This window comes from Haliotis cracherodii, unplaced genomic scaffold, assembly GCF_022045235.1.
Source record: "Haliotis cracherodii isolate W230 unplaced genomic scaffold, xgHalCrac1.p SCAF_1, whole genome shotgun sequence".
In the NCBI taxonomy this organism is placed as follows: Eukaryota; Metazoa; Mollusca; class Gastropoda; order Lepetellida; family Haliotidae; genus Haliotis; species Haliotis cracherodii.
The window spans coordinates 16,031,194-16,053,105 of NW_027266264.1; the positions used below are offsets into that span (position 1 = coordinate 16,031,194).

Consider the following 21,912-nt stretch of genomic DNA (forward strand, 5'->3'; position numbering starts at 1 on the left):
TTGAGATGAAATTAGATATTTAAAAAAAAAATGATAGTTAAATAGATGGAAATTGATGAAGGATATCAAAGAACGTACATGCGCTTTACAACGCTTGTTAAATGACAGGGAAAACAACGATTTACTAATTCCAGAAACGTACAATCACTTTGTGATATAACGCTTCAAGTAATATTTTCTTGTTTACCGAACGCCTTAAAGTGTCCAGTTAAAAGGAGACCCACTCAAAGTTAGTTTCACGGAGGCATATTCTGTAACTATTAACGCGACTCTAGCCCGGGGCTTCCCCCAAAACCGGTGTTGCTATAGGCTGAAGCGGAAGGCAGTTGAGCGTGACTGGAGGGTTGGCTAGCACGTCGTATCGGCGCGGACAAATATATATAAAACATTCGGAAAGTTTGGAGTAAACCACAGTTGATCTTAATGGTCCAAAGGAAGCCGGCACATTCAAGGTGTGCGCATCGCATTGTTTACGTACATGATAGTGTCTTAGGATGGCGGAAAGCGCCACGACCTGCGATGGTGTTGATTTGGCATGGATGTATCAGGAGACTGGAGACGACGAGGACGACCAAGACTGGGCCGATGGGTAAGTGTGTTCATCATAAACATTTATTTGACATATTGCGTGATTGCTTGGCTCCTTTTCCGCACGGTGCAGAGAGTCATTGTCAATCGCATGCTCGAGTATTTTTTGTGGCGGCGCTCAATGGGCGGCTGTTGTTCAAGATCGTCAGTAAACAGACTTTCTCGCGCTATTTAGAACACTCCGGTCTGATCAGCTGTTTGTGATAATTGACACCACTTTGACACAAGAAGCTGTCCTTGAAATTGTTAGTTACTGTCACTTCTGTCAGTTTGTAGCATGCTTGTTGAAAGTACAGTGTCGAGTTATTTCACGTGAGGAGTTTGGTGTGATAACAGTGATTTATCGAAGGAGCACCGAGAAGTGTTTGAAAACATTATCAAACATTGCATTTTGCTGTTTTATTGTGATCCAGTGATTTCTTATCAGTGAGCATGTGATTTAACATAATTACTACCTGTTTAATAAACAGTTTCTACAATGACATCAATATTATTTTTTATGACTTTAAATGGTGAGTAGTATGGGTTTTCACTGTGTTTTCAACAAAGGATTTGATCTTGGAGAACTTCAGAGGTATTCATATCTAGTGCTTGAATTGCATGTAGTTTTTGTATGTGTACATAAAGGCTCTAGACAGTTATCTAAACAATGGTACATGCAGAATACATTCATAATGTGCTAAGCCTGACTTTAATGTAGGTCCCACACAATGGAGAGGGGACATCTCAAAGGTTTGGTGTATGTATTATTACCTTGAAATATCTATGCTTCTGCAGAAAGACAAATATACAAAGTATAACGTCAGTCATTTGATAATTTTGATATAGTTATGATATCCTTGATGGTTAATCTTTTTGTTCTGTGCAACTGGTTGTTGAAGCTATTTAAATGCCTCCTACACAGTCATTCTAGTTGCAATCTGTCATTGTTAGTATCAGGAGTTTCTAATGATACACACTGTTCACAATAGTCAGTAAAAAATTCAAGTAATATTTGTCACATCCCACATGAAATCATCCATTGAATGATTGAGTGGTGCAGTACATAATTAAATTTTGCAGTGTCAGATACACAATTTGTGATCAAACCTATACAGCGCTAACTAACAAGTGATTAATGTAATGAACACTGAAACTGTACTTATTTTAAATGACTTAACATGAGTAAGTATTGCCTGTTATGAAACATATTTAACCTTACACCATTTTGATGCATGACAATATTTATGATATTTGTAAAAACGTAATGAAGAATATTGTTTTCCCCCAAAAGAATACTGCAAAAATAGTCCACTATACACTTTGTGTTATGTACATGGTGTACAGTGGTAAGGAAAAAAATCACTTTTCACATATGTTAGCGTCAGATATCTAAAAGGTCTCTCTCTAAATTCCTTAATCCTGTGTATAATACTATTAGTAAAATAAATTAGTATCTATATATTCTGTTTTCATGAGCAGGGATCGATTTAGCAATATCCAAGCTGCACCAGTGCAGGTAAAACATTCTTTGTGCAGGTAACTTGTATTACCAGGTTATATACAGATTTCCCCAAAATAAAATACTGGAGCACATTCTAAAGTTTATTTTCTCTTTGAAATTATATAATATTTAAACTAACTGAAAATACAGTGTTTCAATTTATGATAAAATGGTGCAACCAATATTTTGGTGGTGCAACCAGATTAATTTAGTTGGTTGCACCTGTGCAGTTGGTAAAACAGAATGAAATCGTACCCTGATTAGTTCTGTTAAATGCTGCAATTTTGTACATGTTGAAAATTGTACATAATTGTAGCTCTTGTGCCACCACCCCTGCATATAGCTGGAATATTGCTGAGTGCGGCGTTAAACAATAAACAAACCAACCAACCAACTCTTGTGCCACCAGCGGTTTGTTTTCAGATATAAATGAGTTGAGCTGTGAGTTAAGGAAACTGCAATGACAGTTAATACACTTGACAAGCAACACAGCCTACATGGACATAATGCTATATCATTACCTGTTAAAGGGTGGACCTGTCTGATGAGACACTAGCTGTTTTGTGAAAAAAACATACTCTCCGGCAGTACGAATATCGTGACATCATAACGCATGATGTGACATTTCGTGGCAAATAAGACTTTGTAATGTATAAACTGATGATAAATTTGTCACGTGTCAATTGGGGAGTGTACAGGATTTACAAGCTGAGTGTCTGTGTACACTCCTTGACTTACTGTACAGAGGTGTACAAGGACCCTTCTCTTCATAAAATCCTGTACACACACTTCTGACACAGGCAACTCATAATATTTGGTCACATATAAAACGAAACTAAGAAATAGTTTATTTTACATAATCATATGTATTAAATTCCTACAGGGATTTGTCTAAAGCTGTTGAGGCCTGATATTCGTCCCCAAGTCTGCAGCAATTGCCAGTGAAAGTTCCAAATGGAAATTAAATCATTCCTATTTAATGTAATACTAATGCTATGGCTTGGTTGTGGTGACTTGTATTCCGTTCATTGATAACAGGACCATAATAGAACATCTTCCCTAGGCAAGGGTGTTAACTGACTATTAAAGTCCAGTTTCCACCCTTGCCGAACTAGGCTGGAATTATGGAGTTATATTTTGGCTGGACTAACAAGTCTATGCTTTGTCAAATCAAAATCTCATTACGAAGTCGACATCAGGTTTGTAAATGCTGTGCATATTTTTGTTGATTGCAGGATTTGCAAAGCATGTGTACCGCCAACTCAGCAACAAAAGATATTTCCCAAATCCTTTCATGTTTTTAGTCAAGGTGCTCACCTGATTTGATGCACTTTGCAAAGTAAGACCTGTTTTATCAAAATATAGATTTTGATTATCATGATTATTGATCGAATCATCTTGACTTGGCACCACCATTTGTTTAAAGCAAGGGCAAGTGATATGAGAGGTGGAATCTGATTGGTCGATAGGAAGGACATAACTCGTAATAGCCACTGGTGGTGCTATGATCGAGCCAAGAAATTCCAGCTTAGATTGGCAAGGGTGGAAACAGGACTTTTATAGTCAGTTACCTCCTTTGCCCCAGGAACATGAAACAGAGTGAGTGAATATGGTTTTATGCCGCTTTTAGCAATATTCCAGCAATATCACGGCGGGGGACACCAGAAATGGGCTTCACACATTGAACCCATGTCGGGAATCGAACCCGGGTCTTCGGCGTGACGAGCGAACGCTTTAACCACTAGGCTACCTGACCGCCCCTCATGAAACAGAAAGGACGAGGCGTATTTCTACATTATTGTATTGAAAACAATGTTACAAGACAATTTTAAAATATGAATGTAGCAATTTTTCCCAATTTGTCTCACAACGGCAAGGGCACTTGTTTATATCCATAATTTGTACTTACTCCATCATCCGTTAGCTTCGATTTGATTCTGTGGCATCATTATCAAACAATTCAAGGGCGCATGTTTGGATTTCTATAAACTCCCTGATTTATAGATAGATAAATGAAAATTATCGCCTGGTGTATGGACAACTATTGAACCTGTGAGGCAGTTTGCAGGTTTTCATTCAACAGTAGCTTGTTGACTAATTGATTCATAACAGTAACGAGATGATGACACAACACTTACTGTCAACCAGTCATCTTCATGTCATGGCCTCAAGTGGAAGGATATTAAACTATCATAATAGGAAGAAATGATGGGAGACCTGTCTATCGTAACATTGTTACTTATAAGCATATATACCACCGCAATCAGTGACACAGGACCGGTGATGACAGGTGTTTAGAGCGTGATGATAAATCAGTCCTAAGTGTGTAATAAACATGAAATGTACAACCCTGCAACGTTGTCTATTTCAGGACAGTAACATGTGACATAGTTATGACAGCATGTTTTTATAGTGTGACATCATGTTGATTTCAAGAAGTGGGTGTAGCCATCATGTTAATCATGGGTCATTGTGTTACAAACTTAGTTTTTTTGCCATGGATGATGTGTAGAAATTGATACTTTTATCATTTTTTTTGAAGATAGTGAAGCAATTGAATGTCTAGTCTGTTGCTGAGACTCAAACATTTAACATTTCCTCCCGAACCAACTGTATTCTTTGTATTAAGTGCCTGGCACTTAGAACAATGTCAAAGGGGCTTCATATTTAACCATATGCAACCAGTTATATTTGATGATGGGATTGAATGATACTGAGCAAACCTGGTTCAAAAGTTGGTGAAACTAAAACATTTTCAATAATAGTTACGAGGCAAATATATACTTCTTTGGCACTGCTATTTTCTGTAATATTTACAAGAAAATATGTAATTAACTGTTCAGTCTTATATTGGGATTCTTATAAGAATTACAGAATGGTACAGACGTTGGTCAGGGGCCATAGGAACAGGGAGCTTGATATGGTGGATGGGGTAAGTGTGGAAGGTGCTTATGTCATTGACTGTCGATTCTTGTTTTTCACGCTGAGTGAAATGTCTCAGTCCCACATGTGCAAACAGAATATAAAATGAACTTAAAACCAGAAGGGATTTATTTGAAAGGAGTAATATCTAATGATCATCTGGTCCGTTTTAGCCTATCAATATGATCATGATCACCACCCAGATGTGATTGACTTAAGACTTGTGATACTAACTGAATGATCTAGATGCATTATCACGATGTGCTTTTTACTTTAACATGATTTACGGATTACATTTTAAATCTGTAAAAAAAAATTCACAATTGTTTTTTGAATAAACTACATCAGTCACTACAATCATCACTTTTGACACAACTTGCATTGTTATGCATGAGTGAGTGAGTGAGTGAGTATGGTTTTATGTCGCTTTTAGCAATATTCCAGTAATATCACTGAGGGGGACACTAGAAATGGGCTTCACATATTGTACCCATGTGAGGAACGGACCCGGGTTCTTCGGCGTGACAAGCGAATGCTTTAACCACTAGGCTACCTCACCTCCCCACATTGTTATGAGAGCAATGGGTAGCCCCATAAGTGGCTAAGATATTCTCTCATCACTCTAAAGGCCTGGGTTCATACCCAACATGAGTATAACCTTTGAAGCCCGTTTCTGGGGTCCCCTGCTGTCATGTTGATGGAAAACTGCTAAAAGCAGCGTAAAACAATATTCACTCAGTCACTTGACAGAAATGGAGTGAAAAGTATGTGGAAAGTGTAAAATTGAATACATTTCTAAAATACGAAAAGGAAATCAGTTTATGGCCACTTTAAAAAAACTGCGTGTTGAAACTCTTTGTATTCATATCCCTACTGATACAGAGCCCATAGTCCTAACCTAGAAATATGACATTAAATAAAAAAACAGTTTCCTAATATTTGAAATTATTTGACAATTGTAAGCTGCATCATGTATATTATCTGGGGTCCTGGGGCAGTGAGATCAACAAGTCACAGAGACAACCGTAGTAGTAAAACACTTCCACTTCCATCAATCTTGATCTCCAGTCATTTTTTGACAAGTTTATGACCGTTTTCTCGGTTATATTGTTTTATGATCAAATAATAAGCTGGATCTATTCAGAAATTTGCTGCTCGTTGACACAGATTGATAGAGTTGTAATCCTCAAGGCATGAAAGGTGCATGTTAGCTTCAAATAGGTACTCTCCCTCTGCCTTAATTGAATGTTTGACATTCCTCAGTCAGATTTGATAAACCTGATTTGTGTTGACATTTAAAATATTCATGACAAACTCTTCATACAGATATTCAAGTTTATTGTCTCTCCGTGTTGATGTGTGTATTTGTCTCATACATCAAGACTGTATCAAGATCTGCTCAGACATGTCAGAGGATGATATGGAGACTGAAATTTAGGCCCAGAAATAATCTTCTCTTGTATAAAAATCTATATCTACTAAACATGCTAAATATAAAATAAAATCCAAAAGGGAGCCCAGAACAGGCCTAGAGCTGCAGCAATCTAGACTTGCCAAATCATTCTAGACTTGTGTTGGACTCCTTTTTTAATTTATTCTCAAGGGCCTGGGAGTCAGACTGGAGGATATTCTTCCCCAAGTCTGCAGCTAAGGACACATTCCTAAATTAGAATTACAAATTTCTCAATTCCTGTAGAAACAGTAATAACCAGTGAATACCAATGATATTTAGAGACTTGTATTGCCCTTTTTTTTAAAATATTGCATTAAATGCGATGTTAAAATACCTCCTAATTTGAGAAATTAAGACCTGTAACAATAATCCAAAGTTTGATGTGCGTCTTTTGTTGAGAATCTAAGGTAAATCCCTGTTTAGAGAGATTAGCAATGAAACAGAGAGTTCATAGACACGAGAAGATCCGGGGTAGAATAGGTCTTCAGCAAGGCAACCATGCTTGTCGTAAGAGGCAACTTACAGGATTGGGTAGTCAGGCTCGCTGACTTGGTTGATGCATGTCATCGACCCCAATTGCATGGATCGATGCTCATGATGTCAATCACTGGACAGACTTGATTATTTACAGACTGCGGTCATATAGCTGGAATACTGCTGAGTACGGCGTTAAACAACAAACAAACAAACAAACAAACAAACAGAGAGTTCATAGAGTCCACTGTATTAAAGAATGTTTCTAACCTTGGTATTGAGGATTATATTCCCTGTAAGTTATTGTAATCTAAATATGTTCATTTGAACCTTATCAAATAATTGTCCTCACTGTGAACAAATTTAAGGTCCCTCTTTAAAAGCTTTAATTCTTAGTGTCAACCTTGAAAAGCCTTCAAAATCACCCAAACAGCTTGAAAAGTCTTGAATTTGTACAAAATTACATAAACTTGTTAATAAAAGTTTTAAAATTCTTGACAGACTTAATTTATTTTACTGTTTGTTGTGAAAATGAATCGTGTCGGAAAATTTGTAATGTTCATACTGCTTTTTTGGTCTCAGAAATAATAACCCAACAAAAAAAGCCTTAATAAAGGACATTTGAAGGCCTTGAATCTTAGTGATACACATCTGTATGAACCTTAGATCTGTGAAAACATCAACTTTAATAGACCATATGATCAAGAACAGCTTGACCCAGGAATTCCGGTGATGACAGTAAGAGAACACCGTTTATAAGAGACATGAAGACCACGTATTGTAACATGAAGCTAATTCAAGTGCTGTAATAGTGGTGTTTTTTCAGGTTTCACAACAAGCAAACACTTCAACAATACAGAACTGATTTTGTTACCTATGTTGTAAACAATGCTGAAGAATTTCTTGTATTTAGATTGTACTTTTAACTTAATTGTTGTTGGAGGATGTTATTTGGGAGCATTACACATGTCCTTGGACTTCCCCTCATCCATTACCAGATGACTTGCGACTTTCTTAATCCATAACCAGATGTCTATGACTTTCCTAATCCATTACCAGATGACTTGCGACTGTCTTAATCCATAACCAGATGTCTATGACTTTCCTAATCCATTACCAGGTGTCTTACGACTTTCCTAATCCATTCCCAGATGTCTTACGACTTTCCTAATCCATTCCCAGATGTCTTACGACTTTCCTAATCCATTCCCAGATGTCTTACGACTTTCCTAATCCATGACCAGATGTCTATGACTTTCCTAATCCATGACCAGATGTCTACGACTTTCCTAATCCATGACCAGATGTCTTACGACTTTCCTAATCCATGACCAGATGTCTTACGACTTTCCTAATCCATGACCAGATGTCTTACGACTCCCTAGCCTGATGTCATGGGACTTTCCTAACCTGTTGCCAGAGGTCCTTGGACTTACCCTAACCAGTTACTAGATATCCTAGGGCTAATCCCTAACACATTACCAGATGCCTTAGGTCTTTCCCAAACCTGTAAACAGATATCTTATGACTTTCACTAACCCATTACCAGATGTCTTAGGACTTCCTCAAACCTGTTACCAGAGGCCCTTTGACTATTACTAACCCATTACCAGATATCTACAGATTTTCCCTAATCCGTTATCAGATGTCTACAGACTTTCCTTAACCAGTTACCAGATGTCTACCAACTTTCCCCAGCCAGTTACTAGATGTCTACAGACTTTCCCTAACCTGTTACAGATGTCCTGGGACTTCTCCTAACCCATTACTAGATGTCTTAGGACCTTCCCCAGCCAGTTACCAGATGTCTACGGACTTCCCCTACCCTGTTACCAGATGTCTTAGGACTTCCCCTATCCTGTAACAGATGTCCTGGGACTTCTCCTAACCCATTACTAGATGTCTTAGGACCTTCCCCAGCCAGTTACCAGATGTCTTAGGACTTCCCCTACCCTGTTACCAGATGTTTTAGGATGTCCTTTTATCTTTCACTAGATGTCCTAGGACTTCCCCAGTCCCTGTCACAGATGTCTACGGACTTTCCCTAGCCTGTTACCAGATTCCTAGGACTTCCCCTAACCCATTACATGTACTAGATATCTTAGGACTTTCCCCAGCCTTAGTTACCAGATGTCTTCTGATTTCCCCTCACCCATTAGCAGACGTCTTACGATTTTCTCTGAGCTGTTACCAGACGTCCAAGGACTTTCCCTTATCAGTGTCCAGATGTCCTTGTACTTCTTGTAACAAGTTTTTCCAGGGACCTCACCTTTAACCATGACCTAGTTATATAAGAAATGCAGACCTTGAGGATATCCTGCTCAAAAGCATCATTAATGAAGTTTTGTGATAAATTAGAGTTTAAGTTCTAATGTGAGTGGGTGAGTATGGTTTTATGCCGCTTTTAGCAATATTCCTGCAATATCATAACTGGGGGACACCAGAAATGGGCTTCACATATTCTACAATGGTTGGGATTCTACCCTGGGTCTTTGGCATGACGAGCGTACGCTTTAACCACTAGGCTAACCTACTGGCCCAGTTCGGAAGTATTTTCATGTTATAACCATCATTTATTGAAGCACATCCCCAATTGAAGACATCAATGTTTTAATTTGCATGTATTATACCAAGCTCCACACAGCTATATATTACTCACCACATCAAACATGATATTATGTCTAATGCTGCCTTTATGTTCTCATACAGACTGGGTTCTGTTTGTCTGTGCACAGCATCAGTTTTAGTATATTTAGAGGAAATATTTTATGGTCTGTCCTAAAAAATATAGTTCCTGAAACTCCTTTTGCTTCCAGTTTTGAAATTGAAAAATAAGAAATCATACTTTGTCTTTATTTATTGAAGTTTATCTATGTTTTCTTTTGTTTAATCAGGTCTCCAGTGAAGTATTTTACGCATGAATTGTCCATGCGTGGCCGGCTCCGCAGACTGCTGATTAAGAACCCCACTACTAGTGAGTATCATTTAGTTGTCAGCTTGACCCCGATCGGTTGGAGCCGCTCTCAATACAAGGCAGAACCTTACTGATAAGTCCACATCATAAAACACTTCTATGTGGTTAAAAAAAGTTTATCCAATGACAAATATTGAAAAGATTTTAACTGTTTCCTTTTAAAGAGGATCACAATCACGTTACCAAGTTGCTGTCATTGAGCTGTTTTTCTATCAGTTGATACAGAAGTACATACTTCCATTACCATTTCTTATCTGCAACAGTGAGTTATTGGCCTGAACGTTGGGAGACTTGAGGTAGATGTGATGGACATGATTGTTGTGAATGGAAGCAACATACCTCTGTCCAGTGGCGGACACAGAGGGATGAAACAAACACCCATTTCATGATACCTTGTTCATGATATAGTGTATATCAACTTGTTCATGAAGTGAGTGTCAACTTGATCACGACACCATGTATATCAACTTGTTCATGATACAATGTATATCAACTTGTTCATGAAGTGAGTGTCGACTTGATCACGATACAATGTTTATAAACTTGTTCATGATACAATGTATATCAACTTATTCATGAAGTGAGTGTCAACTTGATCACGATACAATGTATATAAACTTGTTCATGATAAAATGTATATCAACTTTTTTATGAAGTGAGTGTCAACTTGATCATGATACAATGTATATCAACTTGTTCATGATACAATGTATATCAACTTATTCATGAAGTGAGTGTCAACTTGATCATGATACAATGTATATCAACTTGTTCATGATACAATGTATATCATCTTGTTCATGAAGTGAGTGTCAACTTGTTCATGATACAATGTTTATTGAGGATTGGACTATAGTGATACACTTAATGATGTGTTTTGTATCTCAATAGTGCTTAGTTCATAAAACAATATGTGAAAACACAACACTGTTAAGTAACCATTATCGATCGCCACAGGGATTACTGGAGACTCATCCCAAACATTCTTAGTAGTCTTGAATCATTAAACTAACAATGGCTTGAGAACTGTTCTGCATGCCAACAGAAAATATTATTTTATTGTTCATGTTCTTACCAAGTAACTTATATCCTTATCTATACATGCCTTGTTTTGTATGGAGACGTGATCCCTGATGCAATGCAGCTCTTATTATAGATGCAAAATAACCTTTCAAAGCAATTTGTAAAACACTGTCGAGCAGACAGTACACAACAATTTATAACAGGAGACTGCTTGTTGCAACTCCTGTTTCCTGTGAGTTCAGGTTTTTCACAATGGGTGCATTGCCAGATCTAGGGAAGTTACTGCTAATCTAGGATTTCCCAACCATGATTTTGAATCTGAATTGCAACAGTTGAGTTTTCTATGATACACTGATAACCTAAACGTATTATGACATCACTGTATTTTGTAGAATACGTGTGATGAAGTCACCAATCGTATCGCATTAGAATATGTCTTGAAAACAAGGTAAACAGACTGTTTTCTGTAAATGTAGTACATTTGTTACTGTTATAATTATCAATAAGTTAACAGAATTGCATTTGGACATGAACCGAGTAGCAGTGACTTACTATGTATGCCGCGAAATTTGTAAAATCTGATGAAATTTAGATTGTATGTTTAATAGGAGTTAACTGCTCTGTTATGGTACATGCTTCATAACTGTACTTGGAGTTAGGTCGTAAGTGGACTGGGAGTTGGGTCGTAAGTGGACTGGGAATTAGGTCATAAGTGGACTGGGAGTTGGGTCGTAAGTGGACTGGGAATTAGGTCATAAGTGGACTTGGAGTTAGGTCGTAAGTGGACTTGGAGTTTGGTCATAAGTGGACTGGGAGTTAGGTCGTAAGTGGACTGGGAGTTGGGTCGTAAGTGGACTGGGAGTTAGGTTGTAAGTGGACTGGGAGTTAGGTTGTAAGTGGACTTGGAGTTTGGTCATAAGTGGACGGGGAGTTAGGTCGTAAATGTTCTGGGAATTGGGTTGTAAATGTACTGGGAAATGGGTTGTAAATGTACTGGGAGATGGGTTGTAAATGTACTGGGAGATGGGTTGTAAATGTACTGGGAGATGGGTCGTAAATGTACTGGGAGTTGGAATTGCACTGGTAACTGTAAATGGTATAATTCATAAACAATCTTCCTTTTTGCTTTGAGATATGGAAAGTGAATGATTCGATGAATCAAGTGTGTCATTCAACATGTCTACACTGGCAAGTAGTACCTCAACTTCTACATTCATGTGCGATATTTTGAAATTCATATTCCAAAAAGACAGTAATCCACAGCTTGGCAACAACATCGACTCTACCTGCTACACAGAAACGTTTACTCCAGTGGTACGTGTGTTTACTACGCTGAGTAAACAGTTCTATTCTTTCACCACGGTCCAAGTCACTTGTGTTGTAATCTTGAGTGATCGTTGGGGCATTAATCCCAATGCACAGACACCTTGACACAACACCGGCTGATTTAGGGGTCAATGTTATGGCTGCAGATTAGTGCTGTAAGCTGCAGATGATTGAGTTTAGACGGAAAGACTTACTGGTAATTATTAAGTCTATTATTGGTTGTAAATTGGATTATGATGTTTGTGGTATGCTAGTGAATAGAGCTGATGTGCTCCTAAGATTAACAATATTTGTCCATGCTTGAGGTATTGGAAAATTATAAAGAAAAGATTTCTGGCATGTGTCTAATGCAAAACATTATCATGAAATGAAATTTTGCCCGTAGCTAGTCCAAACACACACACACACACCTACCTCTATATGTGTTTGTTTGTTTTTGTTTGAATTTGGACTTTTTGTGAGGTTCTTATATTCTGACATTCAGGTGACACAGGTGGACCAGTCGTCTAAGGTGCAGCAATGTTCGCTGTGCCGGTTACACACAACCAATTGTTTTCCCATTATTAAGTAACATAATATTTAAGAAAAAAATATTTAACTTAGCATTCAATAGCTATTACCTGTACATGTGTTCACAGTCTGGCCTTAAAGCTGTGAGCAATAAAAAAAATAAAAAATGACAAGCTTCTCTTCTGAGTACAGGAAGCTAAACACACCTCACCCAGTTCTGCACCAAATGTCACTTGCTTAAAAATATCTGTGACCACATTCAGCATACGTCATCATGTTAAAAAAGACAGCACTATATAGAAAAAGCATTGTCAGTTTTAATTACTGGGTTGATGTACATTTAAAAAACATAAAAATCTTACACAAAATCATCCAATCACAGCTGAGAGCTGATTCAGTCTGCACTGAAGGATCTCTATGAAAACTGCTTTTTGAAAACTGTTTCTGATTTGGTGTAGTAGAACCTGCAGAGTTGTGTCCCTTGTGTATGCCTGAAACCAATGGATGTTTAAATTGCATTTCGTCCCGAACATGTTAGTAGGTTTGTCAGCACCATACACATGCTAATGGATTTCATTAAAGTGGCAAACATCTGAGACCTGCAACACCTTGGGCGGTCCTCCCACATCAAGCTGACATGATGTGATATAACTGGAATACTGTTAAAAATTTACTCTTACTTTCCAAGGTATTCTTTTCCCACACCATCTTCCTTAACCCAAACCCTTCCCACATCCCTCCACTTGACAGGATCCACTCCCTAACCCTAACCTAAACTCTTCTAACATATACCACACAACCCTTCCACCCCCTCTTCCCTGTCCAAAGCCCTTCCAAGATATACCACAAACCCTCCCACCACTTGACAGGACCCACTCCCAACCCCTAACCTAAACTCTTCTAACATATACCACACAACCCTTCCACCCCCTCTTCCCTGTCCAAAGCCCTTCCAAGATATACCACAAACCCCTCCCACCACTTGACAGTGACCCACCCTAATACTTCCTCTTCTACCCCAAAACCCACACCAGGGATCCATCTACAACCCCCCCAGACCCCCACCCAGTGGGGATTTTGACCCAAGTAACTGGGTGGTCAGGCTTGGTTGATAGTTTCTCCCCATACCAAGACGGCGTGGATCATTGCTCATGATTGGATTCGAACCACGGACCTTCTGATCCGAGGTCGGACGCCTTGTCCACATGACCAAAGAGGTTTACCCCGTCAGCAAGCTGACAAGGTAAGGATGTCATCTGTGGGATGACTCCACGCCCTGCTACATACTCCCCCGTCAGCAGAAGGCACGTCTCGGCCTGCATAGTAGGGTACTGAGGCTTATTTTGCTCAAATTTAATATGAACGTGCTCAGCCGCACGTTAGGTGCCAATGTAGCGGCCATAAAATTTCCGAGTCCCGTTATGGGATTCGAACCACGGACCTTCTGATCCGAGGTCGGACGCTTTGTCCACATGACCAAAGAGGTTAACCCCGTCAGCAAGCTGACAAGGTAAGGATGTCATCTGTGGGATGACTCCACGCCCTGCTACATACTCACCCCGTCAACAGAAGGCACGCATTGGGCCGAAAAGTAGGGTACTGAGGCTTATTTTGCTCAAATTTAATATGAACGTGCTCAGCCGCACGTTAGGTGCCAATGTAGCGGCCATAAAATTTCCGAGTCCCGTTATGGGATTCGAACCACGGACCTTCTGATCCGAGGTCGGACGCTTTGTCCACATGACCAAAGAGGTTAACCCCGTCAGCAAGCTGACAAGGTAAGGATGTCATCTGTGGGATGACTCCACGCCCTGCTACATACTCCCCCGTCAACAGAAGGCACGTCTCGGGTCGCATAGTAGGGTACTGAGGATTATTTTGCTCAAATTTAATATGAACGTGCTCAGCCGCACGTTAGGTGCCAATGTAGCGGCCATAAAATTTCCGAGTCCCGTTATGGGATTCGAACCACGGACCTTCTGATCCGAGGTCGGACGCTTTGTCCACATGACCAAAGAGGTTAACCCCGTCAGCAAGCTGACAAGGTAAGGATATCATCTGTGGGATGACTCCACGCCCTGCTACATACTCCCCCGTCAACAGAAGGCACGTCTCGGGTCGCATATTAGGGTACTGAGGATTATTTTGCTCAAATTTAATATGAACGTGCTCAGCCGCACGTTAGGTGCCAATGTAGCGGCCATAAAATTTCCGAGTCCCGTTATGGGATTCGAACCACGGACCTTCTGATCCGAGGTCGGACGCCTTGTCCACATGACCAAAGAGGTTAACCCCGTCAGCAAGCTGACAAGGTAAGGATATCATCTGTGGGATTGCTTGGTCTTGACATGATTTTTTTGCAGGCCACCATCACATAGTTGGAACATACAAACAAACAACTTCCGCTACCCCAATACCCATTCACCATAGTGAGCTTGCAATATTCTACTAAAAGAATCATAAAACCGTAAAATTCAAACAACCCACATATTGTGAGATATTATCACAATAGCCTGAAGATAATAGCCCTCTTTCAGCATCTCGCAAATGATTACACGGAAAATCTCATCTTTCCTCACAGAGAACATTCTCTTGAGACACACAATACAGTCCAGATAAGCATCTGTATTATGTAATCTTTTGTTTACAATCTAATAACTGGTATCATGGGGCATGTTTTGAAACATGTCAAAAATTGCATAATGTTTAAACCCTTAAGCTATTCACATGGAACACGCATCTGCAGGTTGTCTCCCTAAACAATGACATGCCAAAATTACTACACTTTTTTAAAACACAAAGGCAAATTATCCACTGTAGTGTATGTGATTTATGCATGCTTGGTTATGTATTAATATGAAACAATTCTGAATCAAGTGAAATATTTTACATAAAGCAGGAAATTATATTATTTTTATCATTGTGTCTTTGTATTTGCGGGCCACCTTTGTGGTCCAGTGGTAGAGCATCTGCACGGAGAGCAGAAGGTCCAGGGTCCGATCCCCGGCCGCGTCATACCAAAAGATGTTAAAAGATGGTAATTGTTGTTGCCCAGCCTGGCGCTCGGTATTAAGTGGCTACAACAAGGACTGGTTGGAGTCAATATACTATGTTTGAGCAGAGCCTTCGTTTTAAATTGCATCATGGTATCTGAGTGGGCTAGCACTATTAATCAGCATCAGTCCAGACAAGTACAAGCAGCCATACACACGCACACACGCATGCAGGCATGCACACACATCGCTATATAATTGCAATAATCTTGGACGTGACACTAAACCCCATTTCACCTCACCTCACCTTTGTATTTGCATGTTGTAAGACTAGTCCACTTCAGGATAAAGGGAACAGGCAGGGGATTAGCTGCCCACTGGACCTTTAACGTTGTTGTATGAGACTGTGGTGATGATGGCATGTAATTAATTCGGCAGGATTCCTAACTGCATGGAACATAGGTCAGTAATAGTGGTGTAATACAATTTGGATTTCCTGCCTCAAGCCTCTTTACAACTGTGGTGTTTGGAGATCTATAATGATAATAAAAAGAGTACTGAATTATGCCTGTGACTGGGAGATGTCTTGAGGCTATGACTATTTGATAAATCTTATCATGGTTGTCGTTTGAACATTTCCATTTACAATTAGTGATGAGTAGGTTTGTAAGTGACATCTTGCTCAGTTATAGTTCATCCTTGTCCTATCACGATCATTGTCTGAACATATTCAATGTACAATTAGTAGCGAGTAGGTTTGTAAGTGACATCCTGTCATTTTTGGTTTTTCATAATATTTCTTTGAATGTACTAGCCTAAGGCCGGAATATTCTATATACATGTACCTGTAAAAACGGCTTGCCTTAGGTCTAGAAAACTATTCTAAATAAAAGCAGGGCAAAACCTGCCCAGAGGCCAATATTTGGCCCCAGGTCTCCAGTTAAATGTCCCAAATTGGGATTACTGATAAAAATGTTCGAACGCCTGTTATTGCAATGATAATTAAATGTTAGCAGAAGCAATGTAACTGACATTAAGAACAATAGAGAGGGAGATGCTTTATTGCTTAGTTATGCAATATTGCATCGAAATTAATGTAAAAATACCTCTGGAACAAGAACTTGATTGAAAATCCAATTTTAAGCAAAATAACAACTTCTTTCAAAATTTGCTTGACAAAGGCGCTTATTTTGGAATTCCTGATAAATCTCAGTAAAAATTAAGCATTACAGGTAGGGTTTTTAACTATTGAGAAAGCTGCACCCTGAAAATTGCTGTGTGACAAAGACATAGCCTTTGCCCTTTCTTTTCTATGAGTTGATCATGGATTTTCACAGCCCCAATTTTCGAAGTTGTTAAAGTAGGCGGGTATCTATCCAAAGATGTTTTGTTGAATATTCACATTCAAAATTGCATCTTCTGGGTGTTCAAAGTTGTTCTGATAAAATATTGATGTTTTCTACTGTTCATTGTCATCTTTTCTCACACCATCTTTTGTATTTATGATAAACGGTTGAAAACCTTTTTACTGAGGGATAAATATTGTATGAAGTAGATAGGGATATTTTGTCAAAACAACTGAATTATCATTTGAAATTTATTGTGTACTACCTTGTCAAAGGTTTAAAAACAGGAGGCATTGGGCAAGAATAAAGTATTCAAAGACTTTCCTTTATGTTCTACCTGGGAGTGCCATGTAAGTAGTTTTTGTCAATACTTACTACCACATTGCTAATCCTTATCAAATTCTTTGGGAGCATAATTAATCTTGTTGTCTAAAGTGTGCTGCAGAGTTATGTCCCTTAGGCATGCAAGAAACTTTTGATTGTGGGTTCAAATCCTAGATTATGTTTCTAGGTTTGTCAGCACCATACCCATGCTGGTGGGTTTCACCAAAGTGGTAAATGTCTAAGACCTGCATCACTTTGGGCTTCAGCTGACATGTGCTGATATAACTGGATATGTCTGTTCAAAGCAGCATTTTACCCAACTCACTCACTCACTTTAAGTCTCCCCTGGTGACTCCAGGGTAGTATAGGTCCCCAGTAATCTGTTCATGCTGTTCAAATCGCATTTTTATTCTGCTGAGGTAATACAAACAAGGAGGAATACGTAAGTAGTCTTAGAATTATCTGCCAGACAGTCGGGCAGGTGGAGGAAAGTGTCATGTAGCCCAACAGAAAAGTTGGCGGCCACGGACAGGCGGGCAAGCAGGCAGGCAGGCAGGCAGGCAGGCAGTTATTTATGGGTGTTCATAATACCAATCACTGGATTATCTGGTCTAGACTTGATTATTCAGAGGCCATCATCATATAGCTGGAATATTGTTGAGAACTGTGTTAAATGACCAAAACAACTAACACTTGATCAAATTGCACAACTTTGAGCACCTTCTATGATGCACATTTTTCTTTCTGTGTTTGTTATAAGTTTGAATACAGTACAGAAATAGTGGAAACAAATTTTAATGCTTACAACTTAAAAATATTTCCTTGCAACCAAAATACTCATCTATGAGGTGTTCTGTTCAGAAAAATTATGTACTTATAAAGCTTACCAAGCTCTGTGTAAACAAATTGGTCAGAACTACACCCTCTGGTTCTTGACCGGTCAGTTTGTAGGGTCAGTGGGAGGTTTCAGAGGATGATAATGATGTGTTTTTCATAGAGGATCTGAAGGCCCAGTTAAGCTATTCAGATGTGTTTTGTAACATGACAGGCAGCGCTGTATACTTGAGTAAGTTGGTGAACCCTAGCATGATGGAATGTTATCCCCATCTTCATCACCTGTCTCAGGTGGTTATTATCTACTTGTAATTTGTCGGATTAGTCCTGAAAGGTTGGGAGTTTGATACAATTACCATGGCACTTTCCTCATGAATGGGAGTGGGGGTTACTAAGCGAATTGTGGAAATAGATTGGGAACATGTTTAAAGGCTGGGGAACTTTGTTCTGCATGGTAAATAATCTGTTGTCCAGCATTAGAGGTATGGAGATACATGTTTTACGTTCATGGAGAAATTTTCATCTTTTTTTAGTGCTTCATGGATGTGCTACAGTGCTTATGTAGAGGAAATAGAGTTATGCTGACTTAATGAATGCTAATTTCTGAACACATATAATTTTCATGGAAGCATGCAACTTCATTTCATTTGAAAATAAGTCCCTGTGAGATTCATAACCTGTGGACAAATCTAGACTTGCTTAAGTTAGGGCTATAGCATTACAGTAAGGGCTGGGAAAGGGCATCTTCCCGAGGCAAGGGAGTTAACTGACTTTAAAAGTCTTGCCGATCAAGGCTGGAATTACTGGGCTCAATCGTAGCGCCACCAATGGCTATTACCAGTTATGTCCCTTCTAAGCCTCTGCAATGGACCAATCAGATTCCACCTCTCGTATCACTCGTGTTTGCTTCACACAAAATGGTTGCGCCCAGTCAAGACGATCTGATCGATAATCAAGATCTATAGTGTGATAAAACAGGTCTTACATTGCGAAATGCATCAAATCATGTGAGCACCTTGATTAAAAACATGGAAAGATTCAGAAAATATCTACTAATACTTTGCACATGCTTTGGAAATCCTGCAATCGATCGAAATCTGCTTGAAGTTTACGAATCGGATTTTGATTTCGGTGCACAATTTTGATTGGACTATGCATAGACTAGTTAGTCCAGCCAAAAAGTAACTCCATAATACCAGCCTAGTTCGGCAAGGGTGGAAACTGGACTTTTATAGTCAGTTAACTCTCTTGCCTCGTTCTGGGACTGTGAGACAGACTTATACTCCGGGTTGTATTGATATTCAAAATTATCACAATAACTGAAATAAAGATTGTAGTTCATTGCCAAGTACAAACCTCTAACAGACACCACACATTAGAGGACATGCTTTTCACATAGTCATTTATTAAATCATAAATATTCTATTTATTTTGAGATAAACGTTATCTGGTTTCAAATTTGCATGTGTTTCCATGGGTATTGAGTGGTGTATGGCCTAAATACCATTCCGAAAAAGAAATAGACTATGGCAGATAATTTTATAATTTTTGTTTTTATTATTGAAGTTACAAAACTGCCCGTCAATGAATTTTAAGTGTGAATATTCTTGGAGAGTTCTTATTTTTGTTGTAGAAAGGTAAACATGTGTCTGAACATGCATTTGATTGACAATAGACAAAAAAATGTTTTTCTTAATAATGTCATGTTCTCAATTATGAATTTCATTTAAGTTATATGATGTGTCATATTTGTGTCAGCCACTGGACAAGCAATGTAAAAAGTTTGAAAAAGTGTTTGAAATATGACTACAGACATGAAAGATATGATTATTGTGATACTGAAATGGTATTTTCAGTCAAACAAACGTGTGCAAGGTCGCTCCATCACTGTGTGCCACACGACCTCTGATCTTTGGCTGATGACCCCTGAACTTTCTTCGGACCATTTGACACCACTGTTACAAAGCAGCAGAACTGCTCTCGTTGTTTCCTCCTATAGTCACAACTAGGCTGATCTTCTGTTCTAAGAACTGTAATCTTATGGTGACATTGTGAAAATTTTACTTAAACGATTTCAGAAATAAGCAATGGCAGGCATCCATTTAATATTCAAGTCATAACCAGAGAGAAGATTCTGTATAAAAGCCAAAAAAAGAAGAAGATAAAATTATTTTATGGAGATCTGTTCCTGCATAGGAAATTTAATTAAATTGTCTTTGAAATAATTTCATCTTTTAATGCAATGTTTATCTCAGAAATATGAATTTATCATCTGGAGTTATGTCAAACGAAATTAGCAAATTTATTCTGTAATGGTAAGAGTTGTTAAGTGTAGACTCAAGATCATAAATCTTTATTGCAACTAAGACGTGACATTGCATGGCGTCATGTTGTGTGCAAGGGACATGACACTTGGTCATCAAGGTGATGTCAGCATGTGCTGACTGGCATTTAGTGATTGGCAAGGTCAGTGCAGAAGTTATTATTAGAAGCTGAACAAGTTGCAATATATTGGGAGTGAATGTCCCTTCTGCTATATAACATGTTGAAGTGTTGTTTTGTTTGTTGCTATATAGCATCTACTGACAGTATTTGCTGGAGATACAATGTGTTTCCTCTCACTGCTGCAAGAGACGTGTCTTTCTTAAAGGGAGGAAGGCAAAAGCTAATTATTACTGACATAACCCCATAAACATTTTTTCAGGAGTGAAAAATATGTTATGTTGGTAAAACCTGAGGCAAATTAAAAGAATTAAAATGTTTTGGAATAAATGATTTGTTTTTAATGACATCCCATAAAGCCAAATTAATCCTCAGTGTGATACAAAACAGTTAAATAAATGGCACCCATCACAAACACATGCAAAGGCCACTCAATTGTTCACCTGAAGAAACATGGGAACATAAGATACAAGTCAAAATAGGGAATCAGACAAAATTACTGTCACTGATGTCAGATTTTAAAATGTCTTCCACATGTCTACCATTAAATGTTTTGAAAGCCTTACTGAGGCCTTGATGCATCATCTGAGCAACATTGAAGATATACAATACTTTTTCACTCCACCAAATGAAACCAATTGTGTTTCAGAAGTCCTTTAATAGCAGTCATATTTAGGTCAAACATATCGCAGTAAAAATATGCAGCAATTCTTTCTATGGACAAAATCTTGATACACAACCTCTAGACACAAAACTCTATTCAACTCAAGTCTGATCCATGTTAACAGAAAGTCTACTATGAATTGCTACTGCGTCACAGTGCCATTCTGTGGCAATGAACTTTGAAGGAGTTATCATGTGAAAGGACTGCGGCAAGTGTTACATGCTCTCCCTACTTAAAAAGCAGTTATGGGACAGACTCAATATTGATACAGTATATAATGACTCCTCTGTAACCACTCCGGTTATTGTACATCGTGTCACATGTTTGAGATTGAGAACTTTTTTGGACACTTAGACACACCCTGTATAGAGCTTTCAGCACAAATGTCATAGAAGATGGCGACAATGCATAAAAATGGGACAAGTCATTTTTAGAGTATGTTAAGATACAACTTGTTTTTCCAATGTAATTATTTAAAGACGAAAAGGGGAGATTCAGTGTATTTACAATGTGCCTGTGGTTCTGTTGGACATTGATACTAAATGTTTATGATCTG

General features: G+C 38.6%; 1 protein-coding gene and 1 long non-coding RNA gene across 3 annotated transcripts in view; one reads left to right on the top strand and one right to left on the bottom strand.

The window, feature by feature from the left end:
- LOC139473568 (uncharacterized) overlaps positions 1-21,912 on the bottom strand; it is a 481,685-nt gene that overhangs the window by 330,761 nt on the left and 129,012 nt on the right. The window lies entirely within an intron of this gene.
- The window catches only part of LOC139473534 (potassium channel subfamily T member 2-like), a 96,828-nt gene continuing 75,269 nt past the window's right edge, over positions 354-21,912 (top strand). Inside the window, exons 1-2 of the mRNA XM_071256157.1 lie at positions 354-589; positions 9,815-9,894. Of these exons, the coding sequence (XP_071112258.1) occupies positions 495-589; positions 9,815-9,894 (175 nt within the window). The 5' untranslated portion in view covers positions 354-494. The remainder of the gene's footprint in view (positions 590-9,814; positions 9,895-21,912) is intronic.